This window comes from Sesamum indicum, linkage group LG6, assembly GCF_026168435.1.
Source record: "Sesamum indicum cultivar Baizhima isolate 11 linkage group LG6, ASM2616843v1, whole genome shotgun sequence".
NCBI classification, from domain to species: domain Eukaryota; kingdom Viridiplantae; phylum Streptophyta; class Magnoliopsida; order Lamiales; family Pedaliaceae; genus Sesamum; species Sesamum indicum.
Genome location: NC_142662.1, coordinates 2,695,267 through 2,721,401, shown reverse-complemented (window position 1 = coordinate 2,721,401; position 26,135 = coordinate 2,695,267). Strand labels below are relative to the sequence as shown.

Sequence of the window (26,135 nt, the reverse complement as noted above, 5' to 3'; positions counted from 1 at the left end):
AATATTAAATTATTTTTTCAAACACTTAAAAACTTTAACTTTTTCTTCCCACTTTTAACTCAAATACTTCAAACTTTTAGTAATGCACAGCTTACAACTTTTCTTTTGCCACAAAAGCAGAAGCAATTTCAAACACCACTTAATTCTTCTGAAAACATATGTTATGAAAATTTTAGTTTAATGTTAAAATAGTTTTGACAAATTTAAATAAATAATGCATGTGATATATAAAAATAAATATAAAAAGACTGTCCTGTAGGAGCTAGTCACGTCACTTGATATTGTCCTAAAATCGTAATGACCTCCCTCCTTGCAGGTACTATCGGCTCACAACTACCCCAAGATAAAACCAAAAAAGCCTCAACCAGCGTTTTCTATTGTGAGCACGTCACAAGATGATTAGAGAACTAGACCTTATCAAGTTGCCCAAAAGTATGTAGTAAGAAGAATATGAATGTGAGTATTGAGATACAAAAGTGAGTTGTGTGTACCTAGATCGACACGTAACACGCTAAATTAAAATAGAAATAATGATTATTAGTGGGGTGTTACAAAATTAAAAGAGATGTTACACACTTTAATTTAAAAATTAAAATATTATTTTGAAGTTTTAAAACTTCAAATTGAAACAATATATACCACAAGAGAGCCAAAAGACTCAAAACACTTAAAAATCACTTCCAAACTGATACAAAGAGTAGTTTACAACAATTGAATGCTTTTTCTTTTTCCCCTCCCCTTTAAACATAACATACACAAATTACCATTTTATGATAACTATGTACACAATTACAGTCCTCAAGTTACATTATTCTATATTTTTAACTTCTTGACATCCTTCTCTACATGAAACCTTCACTACTAAAATACACGCAGGTATATATATTTACTTTTATGACATAGTCAAGAGGTTAAATGCAATTTACCCGTAAAAAAAATTAGAAAAATTGAAAAAACAACCCTATTATAAAAAAAAAGATACAACAAAACTCCCTTTGCATTTAAAAAATGACGCGAGACACCCCTTAGAATAGAGAGGCAGTGTGCATCATTTTTCAAATATCAGGAGAATTTTTGATATCTTTCTTTTATATAGGAGATGTTTTGAAATTTTCTAATTTGATCGAAAAGGGAAATTGTATTTAACATCGACGACGGTCAAGTGTGGTTCCAAGAACCCAAGAACATGATAGTTCTTATCGGATCTTCTACACTAGACCTCTTCTTTCGCCTTTCGATGTCTTTAGACGCGGAAATTCTACCTCGTCCGCACGGTGCAACAGCTTTCGAGTCTTGAAACAAAGAGGCAGTAGTGTCTGCAGAGGAGTGTTGGTGATGAGGCTTCATTCTGAATACTCCTTTGCTGGATAGAGTGAGATATTTGGGAGCTTTGATGGCTTCTTAGTGCAAATTTATAGAAGTGGAATAAAGGGATATTTGGATATGGGAATATATGACCAAGTAATGGGGTAGGTTGCAAATTAGTGGGTAAGGCATATTTTTGTGGTTGGGCCTATATTCATGTTGTACTTGAATTTTGTGGCATTAATATTCCCCTTGTCTAGTGGTGGAATCATTATATAATAACTACGTTTCTGGAAATGTTATAGGAGATCTCGTATTTGAATTTTGGATATGTATTGAGTGCGTGAATAATAAAAAAAAAAAAAGGAAAAAATGTATTTATGGTAATGTGTATTATTTCACGTGATTTTTTTTTTATAAATTATATACGTAGCTTATATATATTTACATTTGTTTTCATTTATTACAATGTGTGTCACATGTGCAATATACGCAAGAAGAGTCCATCCCGATAATTAAATAAAAAAATCTTGATTTTTCATATGTGTTTTTATAAATAATAATGATTGAGGTAAGATATTAAATCATGTTCAATGGTCTAGTTTTTAAAAGGAAAATTGTAATTTTAGTTTTATATGAATTCATTTTGGTAATTTTAAAAATTTCGGATATTGAAGATAAAATTGTAAGAATTGGCTAAAATGGCTGAAAAAATGCAATGTGATAAACTTAATTGGGTGTACTTTTTTTTGACTATTTTAGCAAAATTATGAACATTTTCATCTTTAATGTGCAAAAATTTTATATTGCAGGACAAAACTATCAAGATGGATTTGTATCGAACTAAAACTGCCACAACTACAAAAAAAATGCAGGATTTGCACCTATTTTTGGAATGTTTTTTTTTTTTTTTTGCCTTTTTGGAATGGTTTGAAATTAAAGAAATTAATTTGAATCGGTCTTTAGAACGATTTTCGTTTCGTCGTTATAGACAACATACGGTTGGTGGAGGACCCTTTCTAACGTCGAACGGTTATTGTACCACATTGTTCTTGATCGTTCCTAATAATATATTTGAATATGAACATTTGATTTGTTTGATTAGAGCACATTGGATAAGTTTTGGAATAGTTATGTAAATTAATTCGGGATAATTTTGGAACAGTTGTTGTATTACCTTTGGCTGAATTTTGGAACTGTAGTTATTTATAATGGTGAAATATTTAGGAATGGTCATTGAAATTGTATTGTGCTCAATTTTCGAAATAGTATTAGAAAACATGTTAATTAAGACCATGTTAATGATCAGAGAAATGTAGACCATAAATTAATTAAGACCATTGGAAACATATAATTTATTTCATTAAATTGATACATGTTCAGTAGATCAAGTACATTTGTATATCCTAAATTGTTAGTTGTACATAGATGTAACTAGTATCTTATATGTTATATTGGATTGCCTAATCATACCGCTAAAATTTTGATCAGACCGTTAGATTTGATTAAGTTGGCAAAAGACTATGATGTTTTGGACATATTTGTTATACGGATACTGAGATATCGTATCTGATTCATAATCAAAGAGGTTCAAAATAATGTAACTGTCAATCAGCCATTGACATAATGTAGTATTTATATGCATTTAAATTTGGAATTAATCAGGCTCGTGGATGTGGAGATATCATAATCGAAAAGTAAATTAGTAATTTTTTGTTATGCTTAGAAATAATTTTTTTATTCTTTTTGGTACAATTTGCTTTATATTAATTTTAGGAATGGTCAAATATTTAACAACTGTTCCTAAATGTAAATTTTCCTCCTTGTTGCAGTTGGCGCCAAATTAAATTTACGTGGAACTCTTGTAGGAATCATAAATTTATTGTAACTGTTCCTAGGCTTTGAATTTCCCTCATTTTTTTTTGTAGAGTTTTATAACATTTTTAGGAACGATTGTTATTTATTTTTCCTTCTAACTTGATATTTAATATTATTCACATACAATAAGGATCCATTATGCAAGGGATGGTGATTTTGTGGATCGTTCCTAGTTGGAACAGTGTGGATTACTATAACCTTTCCTAATTTAAACAATTTTTTTTAAAAAATATATAATTATTCGTACAGAATAATTATAGAAATATTCAATCAATAATTCACAGAAATTTTTACAAATGTTTGATTACAGAAACAGTAAACTTTCAATCTTAAGTATTATCTTCTTTAGTTTTGTAATCATCGTCAAAGCTATTTTCATTAGATTCATCATCAGATTCACCATTTGCCAAGCGAGATGTACTTGCTCCATGTTGATTTGCAACAGAAAGACCAACGACTACTTGTATGTCATTTGGGTCATGCGGGTCATAACTATGATTGTCCATAACAACTTGTGGAGTAGGTATTGTTTTCTTTTCTTGAAATGCAACTTCAGTCCATCGAGAGTCATCAATGACTCTTCAAGCTTTGGGTTTTGCATACAGCGATCCAGTCAACTTTGTCTCTCTTCATGCTAGGATACTCTATGTAGTATATATGTAAAGCTTGTTGCACCAGGATGAATGGTTCATCCTTTTGGTATACCTTATTGAAATTTACATCAACGAGGAGATAAGGAGGATGTATCTTCATACCTCTCACGGAATCAACCAAACGATATTTGAAAAAAACAATGTGCATGTTCAGAACAAATGAGTAATTTAACTGAATTATCTTTTCAAGTATCCCATAGAAGTCACTGTCTGTGTCTGTATATGATGAGCTTTTAACACATTTACCATAGTTCATAGTTGACTTGCCTACGTTGTGACATTTCATATGGAAATTGTAACAATTCACAAAGTAACACGGTAATGTTGTGACCTTAGCGATAAAACCCCAATAATGCAACTTCAAAGCTCGTTGTTCGTGTAATTCAATTTGGATTTCACCTGTAATGCACATATTAGAGAAAAAATTGACGACTGACTGTTTCACAGTTATGACATAATTCATAAGGCACTACTTACACGATATTTGAACCAATCCATGAATTTAGTAGCTACTAGTAGATCAACATTGGGGTCCTCCGAATAGTGGTGCTCGTGGAGTTCATTTCACAAAAGGCAATTGGGATCAACTTCTGCATGAATACGTACAATCATGGCTCTTTGTGCCGTGCAATCTCAGCTCCTTCATGTTGGTTCAACGAGCCAAATAGATGCGTAATCATCATGAAACTTAAGATGACTAATCTATTCACATATCCTCCTTTTATGCTCCTTCGTCAGGGTATATACGGCTTTGGGCATCACGTTAGGCCTCCTTTCATCCACCTCAGGCTTCAATCAATTACATATGCCTTCAGGTCCTTCTGTACATTCAGATAATCCTTCGTTTTTCCCTTTATGTCCATCACGGTATTGAATAGAATGCACATGTGTCATCTATACAAATTGAACACCCCATCACACCATTGGTACTCCATCCAGACGCCATCCCATAGGCGGGTAGGTCGTTCACGGTCCACATCAACGCGGCGTGCAGCTTGAATTTTTGTTCGTGCATTGTCGCGCATTAGTACACCTGCAGGCCACAAAACTTCTCGATCAATAGCTCCAGGTAAATATCGATGAGACGTTTCGAATTGGAAGGGCCAGAGATCACCATCGTCAGGAACATATACTCTGAACTCATGCACATTCTCAGTTGAAAATTGTAAGGTGTAATATGGACCAACACGAATACGTACGACCGTACTACTTGTGCGGTGCGAACCCATCCGTGTACAAATTCAGTCTAATATTACGGGGCTCTACTACAAATTTAGGATATATCCGGTCAAAATGCCTTCATGCCTTTACATCAGATGGATAACACATGAATCCCTTCTCTATCTGAAGATAAGCATACCACGTCATTTGCTCGGCAGTCGCTTTTCAAACATACAACCTCTACAAGCGAAGGGTATGTGTAAAATACCTAAGAATAGCATAAGGGGTCTTCGTGCTGTTACAATTTCGCTCTCTGATCAGCTTGTACCTAGCTTCACCACAAAACTTGTAGTAGTCTAGATCAATATCGTCCTTCCAGTACAACATGCAATCATTCTTACACGCATCAATCTTCTCAACAAGTAAACACAAGTCTCTTATCATCTTCTTCGTACTATAGTAATCAAGGGGCAGGGTATGGTCGCGGGGCAATAAATTATTAGCCCACTGGGATATTCGATCATATGTTCGTTAGAAAAATGGTCATCGGCCTTGATATTCACCAATTCAACAATAGATGCCAACTGAGATTGGGTGCAACCGGTCCACAATTGTTGTTCGACAGCATGCACTACATCATAAAATTGATCTGCCAACCCAGACACATAATCATAGGGACCCCACCGTAATATGAATTAGGCCCGACATCAGTAGGATAAGACCTCGTACTATCATCAAGAGCACCATCCTGGTTACACACACACATATATATACTATAATATTAAATTTAATTGATGAAAGGACAACAAATGTAATCAATTGACAAATAAACGGTTAAAGTTAACTGATCAAAATAACTTCAAATATCATAAAAATTCTAGAGAGATTGATGAACGAGAGTATAAAAAATATTAGTGGGATAGTGAGAGATCAAAAAAATTCGAGAGAGATTGAGAAAATAGAGAAAATATAAGTAGAATGGAAGAAAATAGTGAAATTAAATGGAAATAGAGGAACATACATATATATATATATATAGAAAAATTTGGAACTGTCATTGGAATGATTTCTAGCACACAAAAATAGTGTTAATGTGCAATCTGTGACGGTCTTAGGAACTCATATAGGAATAGTTTTGTATCCGTTAAAATATAGCCCTTGACTATTTTTTGAAATGGTTTTAGTAATACAATATTATTAGTACATGAGAATTGTTCCACAATGAAATAATATTTGAGACGATACTTGTAACACATTCCATTTGAAAGATAACTCATATTTAGGAACAGATTTTGTAATATTCATCCTTCTACGTACTAAAAGTGTCCCAAATTGTCTTACCCATGTTTTGTCTCACACGTAGGAACGGTCTCCTCTTGTCCGTCCTTGCCTTTAACATTTTGTTCCAATACAAGTTTCAATTAATCACCGCTATAAGTTTGAATTAGTTTTAGGAACACAAATTGTAACACTTATGTTGGAACACCTTTCGTAATGGTTGCGCCGTCCCAAAATCATAAAACATAAAAAGGGAGGATCATGACATTAGGGACCAATTTCCATTCCTTAAGAGTGCCAAGGACCGTTCCTATATGGAATGGAATTTGAAACGGTCGTCCAGTCCCCCCCAAATTATGCTTTTTTTTGTAGTGCACCCCTTATATTCATATGACTAGAATTACTATTTTTTCACTTTAATACCATTTTATGATATTTGATCCCAAACTTAACAGATTGACACTTATAGTCCCAAAAAAACTAAACAATAGACACTTTTGGTCCTCTACTGTTTAAGTGTTAATGGAAACGACACGTGTTGGATCACATGCCTTTAGTTAACAGTTGTTGGCCTGGCTAATAAATGGCGAAAATTCATTTCACCCCCTATGTTTTTCAAAAAATAAAATCCTCCATAGATGAAAACTGCATGTGTTTTGAAAAAAAAAACTTTTTTAGAATTAATTTAACTAAAATATCTTTTTGATCTTATAAAATCACCCTCCTTTGTTTCATTATTGAGGTTGTTTTTTATATGATTTTCTCCCTTCTAAAAACATAATTAATTATTTTTTAAATATATTTATTTAAATATCAAAATAACAGAAAAATATATTGTGCCTATAACATTAATTCTAAATTCTAATTATTTTTTAATAATTTTTAAAGTTTTTTTAAAAAATAAGAAATTTATTTGAATTTTAAAACTTAAAATAATTAAAACATATTAATTATTTTTTTACTAGATATTAAATTTTATTTTAAATACTTATAATTGTAATATATTTTTAAATATTATTTTAATAATAAATATAATATATCTAAATATATTTAAAATAAATAATAATATATATTTATTATGATTAAATAATATTTATATTCATATAGAGATTTAAATTTGGGAAATAAACTTTACTATATTAATTTTTTTATGTGATGTTAATTTACTTTTTTAATTTTGAATAATAAAAAATTTAAAAAATTGAGTATTTCTCTTGATATTTTGATATTTAAATAAGTATATTAAAGAAAATAATTATTTATTTTTTGGAAGGGAGAAAATTACATAAAAGAACCACAAAAACAATCTTAATATAAAATAAATAAAGGAGGATGATTTTATAAGATCAAGAAAGTATAATAGTCAAACTGAGTTCAACGGCACGTGGCCCAACACGTATCGCTTTTGTTAACACTTAATGGTAAGAGTGATGGGGGTTTATTTATTAAAAGATAAAAAAGCCCTTCATTAAGGGCATAATGAAGATTTCGCCAAGATCCGCGCATGAGGTCGCTGGTCAGGTCACTAAGACTCGCCTGCGGGTTGACCCAAAATTTGAAGATGGCTAAACACCACACGATTGAAGCTAGGAGGACCTCGGATTACGACATGTGGATTGATCTACAGTGTCAAATAAGACCCTATAAATACTTCAGATCTGACTCACTAGAGGTAACTGGCATTTATTGCTTTGACTATCTGACTTTAGATCGTATATTTCTATCTCGACCACCAACTAACTTGCGCGTCGGATGGTTTTCGTCAAACCTAACGTACTTGTTTCATTCCTCAAAACCAATCACAGATTTGGGGAGATTACGTAGTCAGATTCAGATCGTTGATAAAATTGCATAATTCGAGTGGTATCATAGAAGATAAAGAATGTTCATCTTTTAACCCTATCTAGTAGGATTAAAAGTTTGATGTTATATGTATTTGACGTAAAGCAATTTTAGTGAAAACGAAAAAATTGTGTGTGAATTCTGCGATTAAAATTAGGAAGTGGACACCTTGAAGATGCTTGTGACAGAGCATCTTGGAGGACAAAGGTATCAAATCCGATTGAAGAAAGATGCTCTGAGGTACAACCCACTAGCGCAGTTGATATGTTTTCAATCTGCTATTGACAGCGGAAGGATAAATACAGAAGAAAATGTGAGTGATAAGTGAAAGGTGGGGGATGGGATGCTAACATTCTATACACACCTAATTCTTATATAAGCTGTTACATTTTTCTTTCCTTTTTGTTTCATAGGTTCTCTTTAAAGAAGGGTCTGATAAATAAATAGAGTAAATTATATTAACACCCCTAATGTTAGCTTTAATTGCAAAAACACCCTCTATCTTTTATAAAATTACAAATATATTTCTTAGAATTGTAGTTGTAATTACAAATAAACCTCTTATTCAATGTCAAAACGTTATACAAATATTTTCTGAGTAGATTGCACTAACATCTCCTTAAGGAATATACCTATAATTTTATAAAAGATTAAAATACTTATGTAGTAGACGTAACATCAAAATTTGTCGATATAATTTACCTAATAAATAAAACTATTGCTTCTTCCTTAACCTCATAATCGTAGAATTTTGCACTTCAGTGATAATAATTTAGACCATACACACACTACCACCTTAAGGGCAATCTCCTCTCTTGTGCCTGTCAACCGAAGACCCTGAAGATCTCAACACTAACAACTTAACTTGTTACATTTGAGTCCATTATTGAACTCTTTCCATTCAAGACAGAACAAACTTTCTTTCAGCTCTAAAGTGAATGCTTTTGAAGCAAAAAGTAGAGATTTCCCTTTAAGCATAAAGACTCCATCTTTTGCCATTTACTTTATCAGGTGATGTTTTCAGCTGCAAAAACAACAAACCTCCTTTACACACAAGAGAGAGAAGGGACAAGATAGACTTCTTAAGGTCCCAAACCTACCTGCAGAGCAAGCGTAATTGATGTTTGGCCAATATCAAGAAAAACCCAAGACAACAAGCAAATTACATGAAATTCACATGCGATGCAAAATATACAACACCTTTTGAAATACTAAATGTTCGTTATAATATTATTGTATAATACAAGATTATGTCACATGATTGAGCATACACTTCTATCGTCGCTGTAATGATCCTTTTGGATGCTGATATCCAGGGCCGGATCAGAGGGTGGAGGTGGCTGGTAGTAATTTGGGCGCGAGTAAGTGTAAGAATGCATGGGCAAGGCATGAAATGAGGTAATACCACTAGCAGCAGTTGGTGCAGTATTGTAACTCATCCCATATTCTGGAGCAGCAAAGTAAAACTGCGGATAGTAGAAGACGGGCTGATGTGGAGGGCTTATATTCAGTTGATCGACCGGTGGGTCCAAGCTCGCCGTGCGGGGAGGGGATCCACTACTTGCTGGTGCACCGCCGTCGTTTTGAACTTCACCAATTGTTGATCCTGTATTCCCCTTTTTCCCCTTCTTTTTCTTCTTCTTACGTCCACTGCTCCCTCCGCCACCAGTCACGGTTACAAGCTCTGGCGCCCCGCCGTTCCCCTCCATTCCCAGCATAGGATCATCACTCCCAGTGACAGTCTCAAGCTTTACCTGTTGGCTTTCTTTTCCATCGTTATTATGTTTCATTGGATCAGTTTCAGCTTCCTCAGCAAATTTTATGTTTTCATCAGCATCATCACTAGCATTTTCATCACATTTATTAGCTTCTGATTCCTCTTGCTTCTTTTTCTTCGACTTTTCGGACTTTATTCCTTCTTTTTCAGAATTTCCCGGCCAAAGATCAGCTTTCTTCCCGGACTTCACCAGCTTCCTGATCAATGTTTCAGAATCCACGTTCCCTGTTACTACAACTTTCTGTTGTTCGGAGTCGATATCAATCTTATATACCCCTGATACAAATAACACATTAGAACTCAGACTCTAAGCAAACAGAACAGACAGAAAACAGACTCAAATTCACTTATAATGTATTATATTTTACCTTCAATGCTTTGAAGAACTTTCTTTACTTTTTTCTTGCACCCTTTGCAGTGGATAGACACTCTCAATGCCCAAGTCTGCACGTAAGTTCATAGATAACATGATAAAAATAAGTGATGGATTAGTGAGTTAAGTAACAAGCTAAATGACTATCAAATAGATACAGGGATTGATAAATTACTAAATTACCATAAACTTGAGAGGTTCGGAGCTGTCATTGCCAGACAATGTGTTCTCCATCCAGTGTGTGTTTTTGTGTGCGTGAACGAGAAAGGAAAGGGAAGGAGGCCCCGTTTGAAAGAGTGGAGAGAAAGGAAAAGAAAGATAAGAGCAATCCAGTCTAGTATTTGCTTAAATTAAAGGGAGAATGATAGCACGCACTATCTTTTAGTATAAACACAAAATCAGCAGCAAAAAATGGAAAGACAGGTTTGCCCCTTGACTATGGAGGCCACGTCGGAAGCAACATACAATAAGATATGACATGTCACCAAAGCAATATGACTATGATTAGGCCACCAGCCACAGGACAAATGAATGATCCATTTGACAGTGGGTGCAATGCTGATGGCATACTCGTAAGGCTCTTCCCCAATTCAATGGTTCTACTGTATTTCGGAAATTATAGCCCGAATTGGGTTTGACCCAACTAGGTTAATCACATGAAGAGTGTGTTACACTTATAATACGATGAGATGTAATAACACTTGCAATATATTGGTTTGGTGTGAGAAATCTAATTTAGGTGAATTGTCAATTCTCCAGGCTATGCAATAGGAAATGATAATAACAGCTTTAGGCCCTTTCTTCACAGCCTTGCCTGTGGTTACGGGAAACTGATCAAATATAACACAGCGCTACTTTTAGTAGTTGCAAGTGACTAGAAACAATACACATAGCTACAGGCATACATAGCTTCTTTTTTATAGGACTGGCAGAGACTGTGTATAGAAGAACAATAAATGGCTTTTGATTGTAAGAAAATGAAATTTCACCTCAGTTGCTTCTCAGTTAGGTATTAGCACACATGTCGATTTCATTCAATAAAATTGATGGTAACAATTTATTCTCCTTTCTTTGAATATACTCAATGAGCTGATGCCAACTGGTAAACTGCATGAATAATGGCCATGCAGATTAAAAGAATTGCCGTATTTTTTACACTAGTAGTATTTGGTTGAAACTAATCATCAGAAGAAGTAACTTGGGCATAAAGTATAAGATTCAAAAGACCATCTTAAAGTTTCAGAAATAAAACAAGAAAAAGATCGGTTCAACAAAATGAAGGAAACAAGTGCTGACAGAAGATAAGTCAGAAATAAAAGCAATGCTTTTCATCTTGCAATTATTTAAATATGAGAGATAGAAAGCTGAAAGAGACAAATATGAACAGAAAAACACTTCCTTTCCATCTATTGCAGCACGATCCCAAGCTAGACCAAATACTAAAAAGATTACCTTTTCCGTGAAATCTTACAAAAAAAACTTATCATCTCTGTGGATGGAGCCTGATCAGAACACCAACTTTCTCCAACCTACCTGCCTGATCTGACATAACATTAAAGGCTCAGAATGAGGTGTGACAACATTTAGCACTCAAATGCCTCATGCTTATCGTGACTGAGGATAGTATTGTCATTCTCAAGATCTCAACATACAGTAACAGTGACCCTCAAACTGATGTTCCGGGACTCATTGTTTGAACATAGATACAGCAAGCCATCACTAAAACATTCCACCTTTCAATGATCAAGCAGAAATTATGTAATATTCACAAGGAGGACTTCAAGAACTTCATTCGAGTCACTAAACATATGCTCTCAGGCACTAACCACCACATAATGCACAGTAAAACCCAATTACTCTAGTATCAGCTGTCCCCACCTTTTAGAAGTGCATCATGGTTTTGCTTCCAAGTTTCAGCATTGATCAAGATGACATTCTGTTATCCTTTACGATACGACTCAAAATCAGAGGAACTAAAAACCGCTTTATCGAAGTTGAACGCCAGACTCAAAACACCAACTATATCACACATTCATGAGGCCACGTCAAAAGAATAGAAAAGAAATATTAGTCAGTAGTTTAAGCGATTTATTGTAAACCAGCTGGGTGTGGCAATGCAATTTCTGCCTTTAGTAACAGAAAATGAGCCATCTCCAATATCCAGAAAATCACTTTGCAGGTTTCAACAGATTTCATTTCACCAGATCAATCCTCCTATTGAGAAGTAACTCAGCGAACATATATAATAACTGTACTGAAACTTAAAGCTTCAATTACTAACTCATCCCCGTGTAGTTTTCGCCAATGTAAGCTCATTATCGACTATCTCAATCGGGTAAAAACCAGCTACGTTTGATCCACTTCCTAGATTAGACGGATATATCCACAAGCAAGTCACTAGCACAGACGCGTATAGCACAAGCCAAATTCAACCATCGACACTTGAAACAATCAGCTGCCGAGGCAAAACTACGCCAATCAGAAAAATTTCCGGAATCAGATAACACGAAGAACAGCCAACAGAAAATCTGATTCCAGTCAGTTCGCCGTAGAATGACGAAGAGAATTTACGAGCGACGAGAGGGAGAATTGCCGGAGCTTAGAAGAAAATTTTGCGTGGTTTAACAGGCTTAGGCAGCTTTGCGAAATCTGAAAAAACTGGCAACCCACTATAAGAACGGGCTCGATATTCTCGATTGGGCTGAAATGTCAATTGAGCCTTATTCGGACGAGCCAGCTTCCGAGATTGTAAAATAATGTTTGCTTTTAAAGGGGGAAAATATCAGCGCATCTGGTGTAGTGGTATCATAGTACCCTCCCACGGTACTGACCGGGGTTCGATTCCCCGGATGCGCAAATCATACTTTTTTTCTGCATTTTCCGTCATATCATGCAAAAGTCAAAACAGCCTCCAGGTTCCCAACACTTTTTGGAAAAGATTTTGTTCGAATCAGATCTTATCGAACCAAACTATACCCAAAATTACAATCTATAATTTCACAACTTTTTTCTTGAAAAATTCTTGCGCGAATCAGTTTTGATCGAATCAAACCAATTATCCAAAATTTTGTTGCACTTAACATTTTTTTTATTTTGAAATTTACAATAAGAAGAGCTTAACCTGATATTATTCCAACAACACACGATTTTCCTTGTCAAAGCTCTAAGAGAAACCATGCATGCCATATCACACAACCATGGATAAGCCACATAATTCACTGTTTGCACTCAGTGCTTCATCTTCTCCACAACCTTCTGCCAGGCAGGACGGGCCAGGATACCCGCACACCACCCGCTCACATTAGGCCTTGCATCGAACAAGGCCTTCGTCTTGGTTCCAAACAAGGAGCTCACAATTGGGAGATGGTGAAAATCCGCCAAGCTAAAGGCTTCCCCTCCCAAGTACTTGGATCCGGTTAAACGTGACTCGTAAACATCAAGAACTTTGCCTAGCTTCTCTTGATGCTCTTCCACAACAGCGTCATCGGTAGTCATCCCCAGCATTGGCTTTGTAACGAGCTCGTACGACAGTTTTGCTGCGGCTGCATCGAACTTGTGGGATTCCACTTCCATCCAAACATACACTATCGCCTTTTCCTTGGGATCTTGAGGCACAAGAGGGGTTCCCTTGTCAGCATAGATGTTTGCAAGGTATTGAGTTATCGCCCTTGATTCTGCAGTTGCTCAAGTTGTCAATAATTTGCATGTTAATTCATGAGAAAAGTGACCAAGAAACTACCAAAATCATCAATAGTATGTAAACAACTCTCTGTGATTAGTTTGTATGGCCAAATATGATCTGATCTAAAATTTTCCCAGTGTTTTCCTCTACTTTGTACTCATCAAAATTCAAGATCCGAACAAAACAAGCATCAAATTTAAATACATAACCCATAAGATAGGAGAGGGGAAAAGTTACCAAAGAGCTTCAAGTCTCCATCTTCAAGGGCTGGAACTTGACCAAACGGCTGCATCCATCAGAGCCCATTAAAAATACGGCAGAAGAAAAGAAAGAAAAAGATAGATCGTTGGGTTTTAAAAGCTATTTATATATGTATATGTATGCTTACATTAAGTGAAAGGAAGGGCTCCTTCTTGTGCTGCCCAGTTGATAAGTCGATGTGCACAAATTCATATTCAAGCCCTTTCTCTTCCAAGCAGGCCATCACTCTGTGTGTTGCTGGAGAGAAAGGGTGGCCGTGGAGCTTCATTACCATGCTGTAATTGTGACCAAGAGGAAAAGAGAGTTGTTTCTTGTCAAGCGGTGGGCAAGAGCACGCAGCAGTTCGCTGAGAAAAGAATGTGCTTTTTCCTCTTTTCTCCCTATGTGCATACTCAAGAAGTCTGGACATCTCTATTTTGGCGTTTTGCATGTATACTTTGACCAAATTCTGATTCGCACTCGATTTGATTAAATTTAAATTGATCAAATAATAAATATAATATATTTAGCTTGTAATTGATGTACAATTTACAAAAAATAATAAATCATATAATAAGTGTAATTGGTTCGATTGCATCAACCCTGCTTCAAACAAAAAATTTTACAGATACTCTCTAAAATGTGAGACACCCACTTTATAAAAAGAAATGTGCTCACATTTGGGACGTGAATGAAATATTTTACTTAAATCGAATTCGAACGAACACAATCAATCATCATGAGAGCAAATGTATGATTGGTTACTTTTACTTAAATATACACAACTCATCATATGGTAATCATATTATAATTATTATATGGTTGATTTAGGTTTAAGAAAACCCAATTTGTGTTATAATTTCTTAAAAAAGACATATAAAAATGGATAAAATTTTTATGCAATATATAGCTTCTCCTCCAATAATTGAAATATATAAATTATATAAATAAAGTTGCCAGTTAATCAATAATAATGTAAGGTTTGAAACAAAAGTGAACAAAAAAAAGAAAAACTTGAAGTGTTTAGAAAACAATTTAATATTTATAAATTTATCAATAAATTGCAAAATGACATACAATTGCTTATAAATTTAACTTTAATAATTTAATTTAGATATGGGATAATTACTCTCCCCATCTTTGAAGTTTGGTGTAATTACACGTAAATTGTCCTACTTTGGAAAATTACGTCTAACACCCCCAGTATTGCTCTTGTTTAATAAATAAGTCCCTTCGTTAGCCATAATTCACTGAATTTGTTGATATTAACAAAAATCTATATTTATCCTCAATTGACTTATTACTGACTTATAGTAGGTTAAATAAATCTTTTTATAACCAAATTACCCTCATACATCTTCACATGTTAATGCATGTGAGAAGGTACATCTTCACGGTTATAAAAGTAGGTTAGTTCGAAAAAAATTGTTTGACCTGCAGTAAGTCAGTTTTAAGTCGATCTTTCATGATCTCATAAAACAAATTGATAATAAAAAAATTAAAAAAAATAAATAAAATAATTTTGAATGTCAGAAATTTCATAAAGTCATAATTATAAATTAAAGAAAAGTAATTACAATTAATACAAAATTATATATTTCATGAGCTTATGAAACAAAAATTGATAATAGAAAAGGTGGAAACCAATGAAAAAAATTTCGATCTTTCATGATCTCACGAAATAAAAATTAATAATAAAAAAATTAAATGTTATGAACTCATAAAAAATAATAGATATAAATTAATTCAAAATAATTATAATTAACAGAACAATCATATTTTTCATGATTGGTATAAAGAAATAAAATTAAACGAAAATGGAATGAATTTAGGATGGCGTATCCTTTGGTCTGGAGAAACCATCGATTGAGTACTGTTATACTATACGATCTTATTTTATTAATAAAACTTACATTTATCCAAAAAAAGAAAGAAAATGGCTTGGGAATGCCAATTCTGTTCGCACTTTCTATATATCAATTATGGCCTGAAAGTTTGAAAAATCATAAAGGTGAAGTCTGAAAAGGAAAACAATCTTTAATATTCTTCGTAAATATCAAACAACCAATTAATTATCATAATTGAAACAATAAAAAAATCATATTCCAAAAGATTACATTAGGTCAAAATTAAATAATACTAAAATATGATTATAATTAATAGGAGATCAAATCTAAAAAATATAAGAAATATTAGATTTTTTTTGTATTTTAAAAATCAAGTTACTGATTTGGTCCCGCTATATAAACAAATGTAAAAATATAAAAAAAATTAAGTATGTTAATTATTATCAGAGAATATGTACATGTTAATTTAATTACAATTTAAAACAAAATTAAAAAGGTATTTGTAATTTTGATTCAATAATTTTAAATTGTTAATTTTTATTTATTCATACATTTGTTTATATAGTTAAATAATTTTATATGTATCATCTCAATTGCAAGAAAATAAAAAAAAAATAGTACCCACTATTATTAAAAATATATGGTTGCATATGGTGGATTTTCAATTAAAAATAATTTTAACATGAAATTTATTTACAAATAAAATAAAAGTAATCATCACCACAAATATATATTGGGGGGAGAATATATATTATAATCAATTAAGGAAATTATTAATATTTCTTTTAATATTTACAACTTTCCAATAGTGCATAATTTGCCTTAATTACTTTTCGACTCTAGCTCAATATCTTTCATATTTTAATATATATTATAATTAAGAGTAAAATATACAATAAATCTTTATTAATATAAAAATGGAAAGAAAGAAAGAAAGAAAAAAATAATTAATTTGTTGATTAATGTAAAGTTTGAGAAGTTTAATAAGTTAGTTATTTTATATAAAATAATTAATGTTATAATTATATAAAATTGAGAAAGAAATCCCAATAAATTGCATAATATCTTCATGTATTTTGTTGAAATAGCGCAAAATCTCTGTGTTATTTTTATATGCAAAAATCCTCTGTTTTATTTAATATATAGTAATAAAACTCCTTTTATGTAGAAACTGAGGGAGAATATTTTGTCATTTTGGGAGGTATTTTAACTGTGCAAGTATCCCCTTTTTTATATTCAAATGTATTGTAATAAATTATGTATCCTTGATTAATTTAAATTGCTTTAATAAATTTTTATTTGATTAATTAAAAATATTATTTAGTTTAAATTTGCTTCGATAAATTATATTTATTTATAGAATTAATTAAGTATTAAAATACCTAAACAAAGTTTTAAAACTTTAATTTAAATTGAAATGTCACAATAAAAAAATTATGTACTAAAATTCACTTTTTAAATTTGTATATTTATATAAATATATATTATTCATTAAATTAAATTATTGTTCAATTTATATTTATTTAAAATACTAATTAAATATAAAAAAATTGTAAGTTATATTATTTATTATACAAATAACATTAAAGTTAAAATTACAACTAAATAAAATTTGAATTACTTTTTATATTATTTCTATTTCTTATAATAACAAAATAATATATATTTATTATTCCCCGTTTGGCGGCCTCCTTGTCATCCATGGTTGGGTGACGCTCGCCCATTTCTTCTACAGGTGGGCAATGTCGCCCGCCAATTTGGGGATGACATCCCGTAGAGGAGCGGGAGATTGGGGTCGGCGACCGCATTGAAGGGGACAACGGCACCGATGGCGAGGTCGCCCCCTTTGTGCGCGAGCCGCGATGACCTTGCCGGCCGCAGAGGCGGTGGCCGTCGTCACCTATATAATATATATAATGTATGTGTATAATTATATAATATGTATAGTTTGTGTATATATATAATTATATATAACTAATATATTTAAAATTCGGACCATTTGATTTTTAGCTATTGAAGATTATTAGCTATTACAAGAAGGGTAACGAGCAATTAAATAAAAATTTAACACCATTAAATATAACTAACAAAAGAGGATACTGCATTATTAAAAAAAAAAAAAAGAGGAAATTTTTTTACTTATTTTTAACACAAAAGTTTAAACTAAAATTTAAAATTATAGAAGGATATTATTCATATTATAGATATATATATAAAATTATAGAAGGATAGAAGGATATTCCTATTATATATATATATATATATATAATAGATATATAGATAGAGAGGGGGGGCAGGGTGAAAGACGTAATTAATGTCATAGTTCTATAGAACTAAGAGACAGAAGACAAAGAAAATATTTTGCTTGTTAGAAATGCGTGAATTATGTCAAGGGTAAAATTGAATATAACAAATTAATGAGTTTATTTTGGTCTTATCAGTTATTTTATAACACAGCAAATAAAAGTTGAGAAAAATTTCTTTTTTAATTTTTTTTCATAAAATCCAAAACATTATTATGAAATTTTATAAACTCTTAGGGCAAAACGTGTACGAGCAGATAACAATTCCCATTTCACGTTATGTTTGCTTCACATTGTTAGTCACATTTACAGCTCGAAATTTACAACGTCATGAACCCACAAGTTTGCAGGGGACAGAGAAGATGGATGACTAGAGGAAAACATTGAATAATTATGAACATATACATCCATCTCCAGCCCTGGCTAGAAAGCTTCTTCCGGCTTGACGAAATTATGATACTCCAACTGCATCATCTCCCCACCCGTCACTGGATCGAACTCGCACCGGTAGAAACTACACATTGTTTCGTTCACAAATCAGTAACTCGTCTAAAAAGATATTACCAAGAGAGAGGGACCAAAATAGCAGAATTTTTCAGGCTCCCAGATGCTACAGACGGAGATATTACTCAGAATCTGGGTATTGAGAAAGAAAGCTTTACGAAAAGAAACGGAACTTCACACTATTAAAAAAGCATAGGTAGGAATTAGTGAACTGACCTTCCATCTATGCCAAGAATAACCACTGTATTCTTTTGGTGCCCAAAAGCAACAATATATTGTGATCCTTCAGGCAAGCGAAACTGAGCCACTGACCATTCGGAGCTGAAGTACTTGGGCAGCACTCCTGCAACAAAGACAATTGAATTTAGCCAAAGCCAACACAACGGAATGTGGGATGTTTTCTCCAACTCTCATGAACAATAAAAGCACCCTTAGGGAAGTGGGGTATCCATGATTCTTTAAGTTAGTAACCGAAAAGCAAAATAAATAAGCAATGAAATACAACCTCCATTCAACTACATGTAAAGAAAGTGAAAAGCAGTCTGCAAGATATCATCAACGGATCAAGGAGTACGACAAACAAATAATTTACCTTTGATGAAAGAGAGAGAAGAACTAGCAGGCCCGACAGAAGGATTTGGTTCAGGACTATTCGACCTATCACTTCCAACATTTCCTGGATTCACCTTAAGGCTAAAAACATGAACAGTGCCCTTATCACTTGAGACTGCCAGCCACTGAGCAGTGGCTGAGAATGCCAAGCTATGTATATCTGCTCTATCTGCACCCCTCCTCACCTGCAGGCGTCCATGGGTGTGTTTCAGATCTTAGTACCCGGAACATAAAGTTTCTGCAATAACGCTGGCTAACCAACAAAACAACCAGAACACATGAAAGACAAGAGCATATTCTTTCACACTAGTTCAGCACAGACCCACATTTTAAAATAACACACAGACAACAGAGTAAAATAATGTTGGTATTGAGGCCAAATAAATATGAGGGATTCAGATCCCAATTCTCAAGACAGTATAAGAAGACAGAACTCTGCAGTTTCTATTCCAAATACACAACCTTGATCATAATCAATACTACTTGCAATAACTAGAAAAATAAGTAAAATGCTGATTAATAGTCAGAATCCGTGCCATGCATTAACCAACAGTTATTGAGTAAGTTTCTTAAATAATATTGAATCAATTCAAAACAATATAGTCAGCTGTAAAATGACCAAAAGATAGGTAGGCACAAATAATAACACAAGTTTACCTCCTGCAGTAAACTGCCATCATGTGTATTAAAAATTCTAACCAGAGTCCCCTTACTGCTGGCAGTAGCCAGCAAATTCCCATCCTGCGACAGTGCAAAGCAAGCAATCCTCGAATCATGAGCCATAATGAACTTCGTCCTCTTAGATGCGTAATGCTCCACCCTAACCTGCCCCTTCTGCAACCCCGGACAAACCAACACAAACGACCCAGCAACCTGAGATACCGCACACAGCCCCTTAGGGTTTGCAATCGTCTCAATCTGATGCAACAGCTTCAAATCCGCAAAATTGTAGATGAAAATCTTCTGCTCAAGAACGACAACAATTCGATCCCTCCGTAGCCGGACACCACGAACTTCAGACCTAAAGGATAATTCGCCGATGCATCGGCTCTGATGATCGTCCCAAATCATGACCTTATTTAACGGGTACTGCGGTGAATCACCGCCGCCAACTAAAGCAAGGATGTTGCATCGAAAGAGCATCTCTACAGCACCTACACCGGCGTTTCCGTCGAAATCTCGACGGAAGATCTCACGAAAGGGGTCGCAGTTATAGATTCGAAACCCGCGATCAGTGCCGATGGCAAAGCAACCGTGGTCCTGGTTGAACGAGACGTGCAGAAGCTTGATGGGGTCATTGCTACGATTTGCAATGGCGGAATTGTTGGTGGTAGAAGAAAACTCGCGGCTATCGTTGTCGGGAACTGCGTCGAAGGGGGGGTCATTGTCCGGGGGCGGATCGGGTTGGCTCCCCTCGTGTTCGAGGAAGGGCTGGAGCATTGGGGAGACGAAATTGGAGCTGGGATTGGAGCTTGGATGGGATGAGAAGCTGGAAAGAGTGGCCATGGGAAGGGATATAGATGGAATTACGAGGAATGCTGTGGGGTGATTGGAAGTGCGAATGGGAGGATAAATAGCGAGGGATGGGTAGGGAAGCGAATTGACGGTTATATCCTTTTTCAGGCCGATGGATTGCTGAATGTTTGACTATTTGAATGAGAAGTCTAGCTGAATCAGAAGTCTAGCTTCGTTTGGATTCATTTGAACGAGAAGACTAGCTGAGTTTGGCCACTTGTTCCTCTTCATTAATTTCACCAAACGTTGTTAATTTATAGCAACCATTACACTCTTTTCTCTTCAATTTTGATGTAATTATATATAAATTTTTGTTGTTTAAAAATTACAGTTAATATTTTTAAAATTTACTTTTATTTAATAAATAAATTTTTTCGTTAATTAAAATTCACTGAATTTGTTGATATTAATAAAAAAACTGAAAAAATCTATATTTACCTCAAATTGATTTATTATTGGGGGTGCTCATGGTACGATTTTGATTTTTTTAAACCTATTTTCAAATCGAATTTTCATTTAAGGTTTTATAAAATAATTTTTTAAATTACCATCTTTTAAAATTAAAATCAAAAGTGCGGTTTTGATATTGCGGGAGGTTTGGCGGTTTTAATACTTACAACAAAAATAAGACGTTAAGACCAACAAAAATCAGAACATGAAATAAGTGTTTGTGTATAGCAAGCAAAAAAAATCATATTATACACCATAGACCACCAGCACTCTCCACAACTTTATAACTTTAAGTAGATCAAAATATAAGATACATATTAATGTCAATAGTCGATTTTAAAGAAAATAAAAATAGACAGAAAGGGAGGAAAGAAAATAGGAAAAGAATAAATAAAAAATTGAGACAATCATCAAATGGACTTAAAGAGTTAAATATTTTTTTTTTACAAAGTCCAAATATAAATTTTACAAAAATGGCATTTGTAATGTGGATTTTTGATAACGTATGAATTTTGTGATTATATAATTCGAATATGAAACTCTTCAAAAAAATTAATTATTTTTTAAAAATAATTATATATTTAGCGGTGCGGTTAGATTTTTGACGGCTTTTAAAGTTTTAAATTAAAACTAAAACCAATAGTGCAGTGAGATTTTATTTTAAATTTAAAATTGCGGTTTGAAAAGTAAATCATGAAAAACGATTTGATTCGATTTTTTTTGGGAGATTTTGGATAATTTTAAATTTTTTTTATCATCTTTGTTTATTACTAACTTATTATAGGTCAAATAAATCTTTTTATAACCAAATTACCCTCATACGTCTCCACACCTTAATGCATGTGAGGAGATATATTTTCGCCTTTATAAGGATCCTTTAGTTCGAAAAAAATTATTTAACTTGCAATAAGTAGTAATAAATCAATTAGGGGTAAATATCAACTTTTATTTAATTTTTTTTATTAATATCAATAAATTTAATAAATTTTGACTAACAAAGGAACTTATTTATTAGATGGAAGCAAACCTTAAATGTGTTAGATATAAAATTTTAAGTAGTTAATTTATTGAATAAAATATTAAATTCTTCAAACGTGAATATATGAGAGAGAGAGAGAGATTTGATGACTTGAAAAAGTGAGTGGTATCATAATGTTACTAATTGTATATATTTAGTGATAATAATTTTTATTTTATCTCAATAATAAATTTTATAATTTCAATAATAATTATCATTTTTTAGAATTAGTTTATTATTAGTCGAAATTAGTAACAAAACATAGTGTATAAAGTTATCACTATAGAGAATTAAACACACATATAATGATGATCTTGTGACAATAAATAATTTACGTCATTATTTAGTTGTCAATATAAAAGTATCACCAATTATCTATAATGATAACTTCATGCACAATTCTTCACACTAATAATTATGCAATGACAAGATCAAAAATATTATCACTTAATATATTTTTTTAGTGATAATTTTAAAATTATCACTTATGTTTTGTTACTAATATTATATTTCTTTATAGTGAGTTTTAAATTCATACAATAGTAATTGAAAATTAAAAATAGCATATAATGGTAATATAATTAGTAAAAATTATAGAAAATAATATTGTTTTTAGGGGGGGGGGGGGGGAGGGGAGAGGGGCAAGCCCTGTCAGTCGCTAGGGCTAGACAGAGGTTAGCTTTGTCCCTGCATATGGTCGGAGATGATGATTGGGGCAGTCTTCGTCACTAACTTTTTTATATTTTTATATTTTAAAAATAAATATAATTTTTTTGTAATATTTAAAAAAGTAATTAAAGTAAAATATTAAAATTTTATTTTAAATACATATAATGACATTCAAATTTAAATATTATTTATTATAAAAATTAATTTGAATAGATTTTCAAACAAGAATTAATTTGCATAGGTAGCATTTATGCCCATATTAAGTTGCATTATTTTAAATATAATTTCTTGAATTGAGGTATGTGATTATTTTACGATATTGGATGTTATATTTTGGTGCATGATTACTTGGAGTATTTTTTCATGCTATTTTTTTAATTGAATTAACATGGACGATTACAAAGTCCTTCGGACCTGTGGATGGTTTAATTTTTTGTTGGGTTGGGGCCTGGTGCCTCTTATTTTTCTTATCTAATCGTTTTTTTAACCTAAATTGTGTAAGGCTTACTTTGTCCCTATTTATATACTCCCTCTAACTTCTGATCGAGTTTCTTTTCAGTTTTAATGAGTGTAGATGGGTTAGAAAGAGATTTACCTTTTGTTATGTAACAATTTGTAAGGAGCAAGCCCAGATGATGGATGCCCATGGAAGATGTCATAGGTTTGGCTCATAGAGATCCATGGAGAAGAGGCCCAAAGGTCAGTGCCAATTTCTAGGCGTGATCTGTCAGTTGGATAATGATCCAAAAACATATGGAGAAACGATTTAGAACATCAATTCAGGCTAGTCGCTTGAAGCTATGAAATCCAAAATGGACTCCATCAGTTGGAACCAAGTCTGGACGTTGGTGGACCGACCTAAAGGTGTTAAGCCCGTTGGGTGTAAGTGTGTCTATAAACATAAGAATGGGGATGATGGAGAGGTGACAACCTTTAAAGCTAGGCTTGTGGCAAAAGAATTCTCAGCGACCTGGGTTCGATTTTGAGAAAATCTTTTCGCCTGTAGCCATAGCTATGTCCATACGAATTATGCTCGTCATAGCAGCATGGTATGACTATGAAATATGGTAAATGAATTTAAAAATGACTTTCCTTAACGGTTTTATTAAGGAAAAGATCTATAGATCAACAGGAGGGTTTCACGGTAGTGGGAGAAGAGCAAAAGGTTTGTTGTCTCCAAAGATCCATCTACGGGCTCAAAGCAAACCTTTCGAAGTTAGAACATACATTATGGTCCAATCGCAATGCAACGTGCTTTGAAGGCTGCAGAGTAGGTAATACTTTTGTGATATTGTATGATCAAATTACTCCTATAAAAAAATAATAATGTATCTCCTTGTACTTTTATAAATATTGTAATTTGCCCCCCTGTATTTTTCAAAATGAAGCAGTATATCTTCTTAAACAGGGGAGTAAATTATTTTATTTTAAAAATTACAGGGGAATAAATTGCTATTATTTTCATGAGGGGTAATTTGCTCATGACAATATCACAAGAAGGTAAATTGCATTGAATATATTTTTTTCATTTTGTAATACCTAGGCTGGGCATTTCCAAGATACTTTTGATGTTGAATTTAATATTTCAAATAATATTTGGACCCGTATTCAGAATATGAATAATTCAAAAATAATTATATTTACACTCTCTGGTTTATGATTTATTTACTCTCAAATTATTTATGTCTTTTGGATAATTATACATACACCTATTAGAAACGTTAACACCATTTAAACAAACAATCCATGCTTGAAAAATTACATACACCCTAAAAATATCAACATTATTGCACAAACTATGAAAAAAATACAAGGACCCCCTTTTGTGATATTGAAAATATTAAAAAAATCTATAAAAAATAAAATATCAATTACACCTCATATGATATGAAAAAAAAATTTAGAAAACCCCTCGAAACCAGAGTTGGTGGTACACTCACGTTGACTATGATTATAGGTTTTGGAAAGTGGATTTTTGATAAATTTGCCCTTCTCTCCATTCTAAAATATTAATATTTTTTAATTAAATTAATTTAAAAAAAATAGCAGCATCGCCACCACCTCTGCAGAGGAGAGTGGGCGCTCTTTGGTGTTGGTGGTTGCCCAGAAACGAGGGCGATGGCCTTCGCCCTCGGCATTTGGACGACACAGACGGACTCCAGTGCTCCCTCTTAGGGGGACAGAGGGCGGGTGGGGGAAGGTGGACGGGGGAACCGATTGTGAGGGTGGGGGATGGGGTGGGTCGGGAGTTTGGTTATTATCTTTTAAAATAATATTATTATTTTATAAATTATAATAATACATATAATATAATTGTACGCAACATGATGTCCAACTCATTTTTAAAGCCATGTGGAATAAAATCCCCTAAAAAATATCCATTTTGTATGCCATGTTATTTTTCAGTTAAAAATTAAAATTTCGGTCACGAAAGGACTAAATTTCATCAATTTTCAAACTTAATGCACTTATAAAATATGGGCATAATTATTAGATTAAATTAATATTGAGCATATTTAACGGACTAAAAAAATAATTTTTCTATATAAAATTGTAATTTTATATATTATAAATATATCATAAGTATATTTTAATAGGCCTAGGTTGACTAGAATATTTTAGTCATTGTCCCCAAAAAAATATGCCTAAATTGACTAGAAATAATGTGAGTCATTGTTCATAATATAGAGATGATTTTTTATATTCAAATTTTCACAGTTTTTTTTTTTTGCCCCATAGCACAAGGGGTCAAAATGAATTTAACCGCACAAACTATTTCTAATTTTTGACCGTCAACGGTGATTTCTATAACTATGCGAAAGATATAAATAATTTGTGTAAATAAATTATAGATTATGAGGTGTAAATATAATTATCTCAATAATTAATCCAAACTCACGCATGGGCGGTCCTCACTCCTCAGGTCCAATAAACGTATTGGGCTTTTCAAGATGGGCCTTCAGAGTATTCATATATGTAAGTTTTCCGGCCCAACGGCATCCTGATTGGTCAAAGCTTACGGAAGACG

General features: G+C 33.0%; 3 protein-coding genes and 1 non-coding gene across 4 annotated transcripts; 1 reads left to right on the top strand and 3 right to left on the bottom strand.

Annotated features, from left to right (window-relative positions):
• Window positions 1-9,265: 9,265 nt before the first annotated feature.
• Window positions 9,266-12,911, bottom strand: LOC105165234 (heavy metal-associated isoprenylated plant protein 35). Its single transcript, XM_011084181.3, has 3 exons — window positions 10,451-12,911; window positions 10,263-10,338; window positions 9,266-10,170 (listed from the first exon to the last, which is right to left on the bottom strand). Exons 1-3 carry the CDS (start codon window positions 10,499-10,501, stop codon window positions 9,371-9,373), a joined length of 927 nt encoding a protein of 308 aa, XP_011082483.1. The 5' UTR covers window positions 10,502-12,911; the 3' UTR covers window positions 9,266-9,370.
• Window positions 12,912-13,052: 141 nt separating this feature from the next.
• Window positions 13,053-13,123, top strand: TRNAG-CCC (transfer RNA glycine (anticodon CCC)). The gene has a single exon. It is a non-coding gene; the product is annotated as a tRNA-Gly (tRNA).
• Window positions 13,124-13,322: 199 nt separating this feature from the next.
• LOC105165235 (glutathione S-transferase) lies at window positions 13,323-14,635 on the bottom strand. The gene is made up of 3 exons (XM_011084182.3): window positions 14,338-14,635; window positions 14,187-14,235; window positions 13,323-13,941 (listed from the first exon to the last, which is right to left on the bottom strand). Exons 1-3 carry the CDS (start codon window positions 14,617-14,619, stop codon window positions 13,496-13,498), a joined length of 777 nt encoding a protein of 258 aa, XP_011082484.2. The 5' UTR covers window positions 14,620-14,635; the 3' UTR covers window positions 13,323-13,495.
• A 3,952-nt stretch (window positions 14,636-18,587) lies between these two features.
• LOC105165236 (autophagy-related protein 18a) lies at window positions 18,588-21,061 on the bottom strand. Its single transcript, XM_088880926.1, has 4 exons — window positions 20,113-21,061; window positions 19,436-19,640; window positions 19,060-19,186; window positions 18,588-18,853 (listed from the first exon to the last, which is right to left on the bottom strand). The coding sequence occupies exons 1-4, from the start codon at window positions 20,959-20,961 to the stop codon at window positions 18,763-18,765; spliced, it is 1,272 nt and encodes a 423-aa protein (XP_088737052.1). The 5' UTR covers window positions 20,962-21,061; the 3' UTR covers window positions 18,588-18,762.
• Between the last annotated feature and the right edge of the window lie 5,074 nt (window positions 21,062-26,135).

Coding starts and splice junctions, on each gene's coding strand:
- LOC105165234 (XM_011084181.3), bottom strand. CDS start 10,501: ATGGAGAACACATTGTCTGGCAATGACAGCTCCGAACCTCTCAAGTTT. Junction 10,339..10,450: donor CCGAACCTCTCAAGTTTATG/GTAATTTAGTAA, acceptor ACTTACGTGCAG/ACTTGGGCATTGAGAGTGTC. Junction 10,171..10,262: donor AGTTCTTCAAAGCATTGAAG/GTAAAATATAAT, acceptor TATTTGTATCAG/GGGTATATAAGATTGATATC.
- LOC105165235 (XM_011084182.3), bottom strand. CDS start 14,619: ATGTCCAGACTTCTTGAGTATGCACATAGGGAGAAAAGAGGAAAAAGC. Junction 14,236..14,337: donor AGCCCTTCCTTTCACTTAAT/GTAAGCATACAT, acceptor TGATGGATGCAG/CCGTTTGGTCAAGTTCCAGC. Junction 13,942..14,186: donor TGGAGACTTGAAGCTCTTTG/GTAACTTTTCCC, acceptor GAGCAACTGCAG/AATCAAGGGCGATAACTCAA.
- LOC105165236 (XM_088880926.1), bottom strand. CDS start 20,961: ATGGCCACTCTTTCCAGCTTCTCATCCCATCCAAGCTCCAATCCCAGC. Junction 19,641..20,112: donor ATGGCAGTTTACTGCAGGAG/GTAAACTTGTGT, acceptor GGACGCCTGCAG/GTGAGGAGGGGTGCAGATAG. Junction 18,854..19,059: donor ATTCTTGGCATAGATGGAAG/GTCAGTTCACTA, acceptor AACAATGTGTAG/TTTCTACCGGTGCGAGTTCG.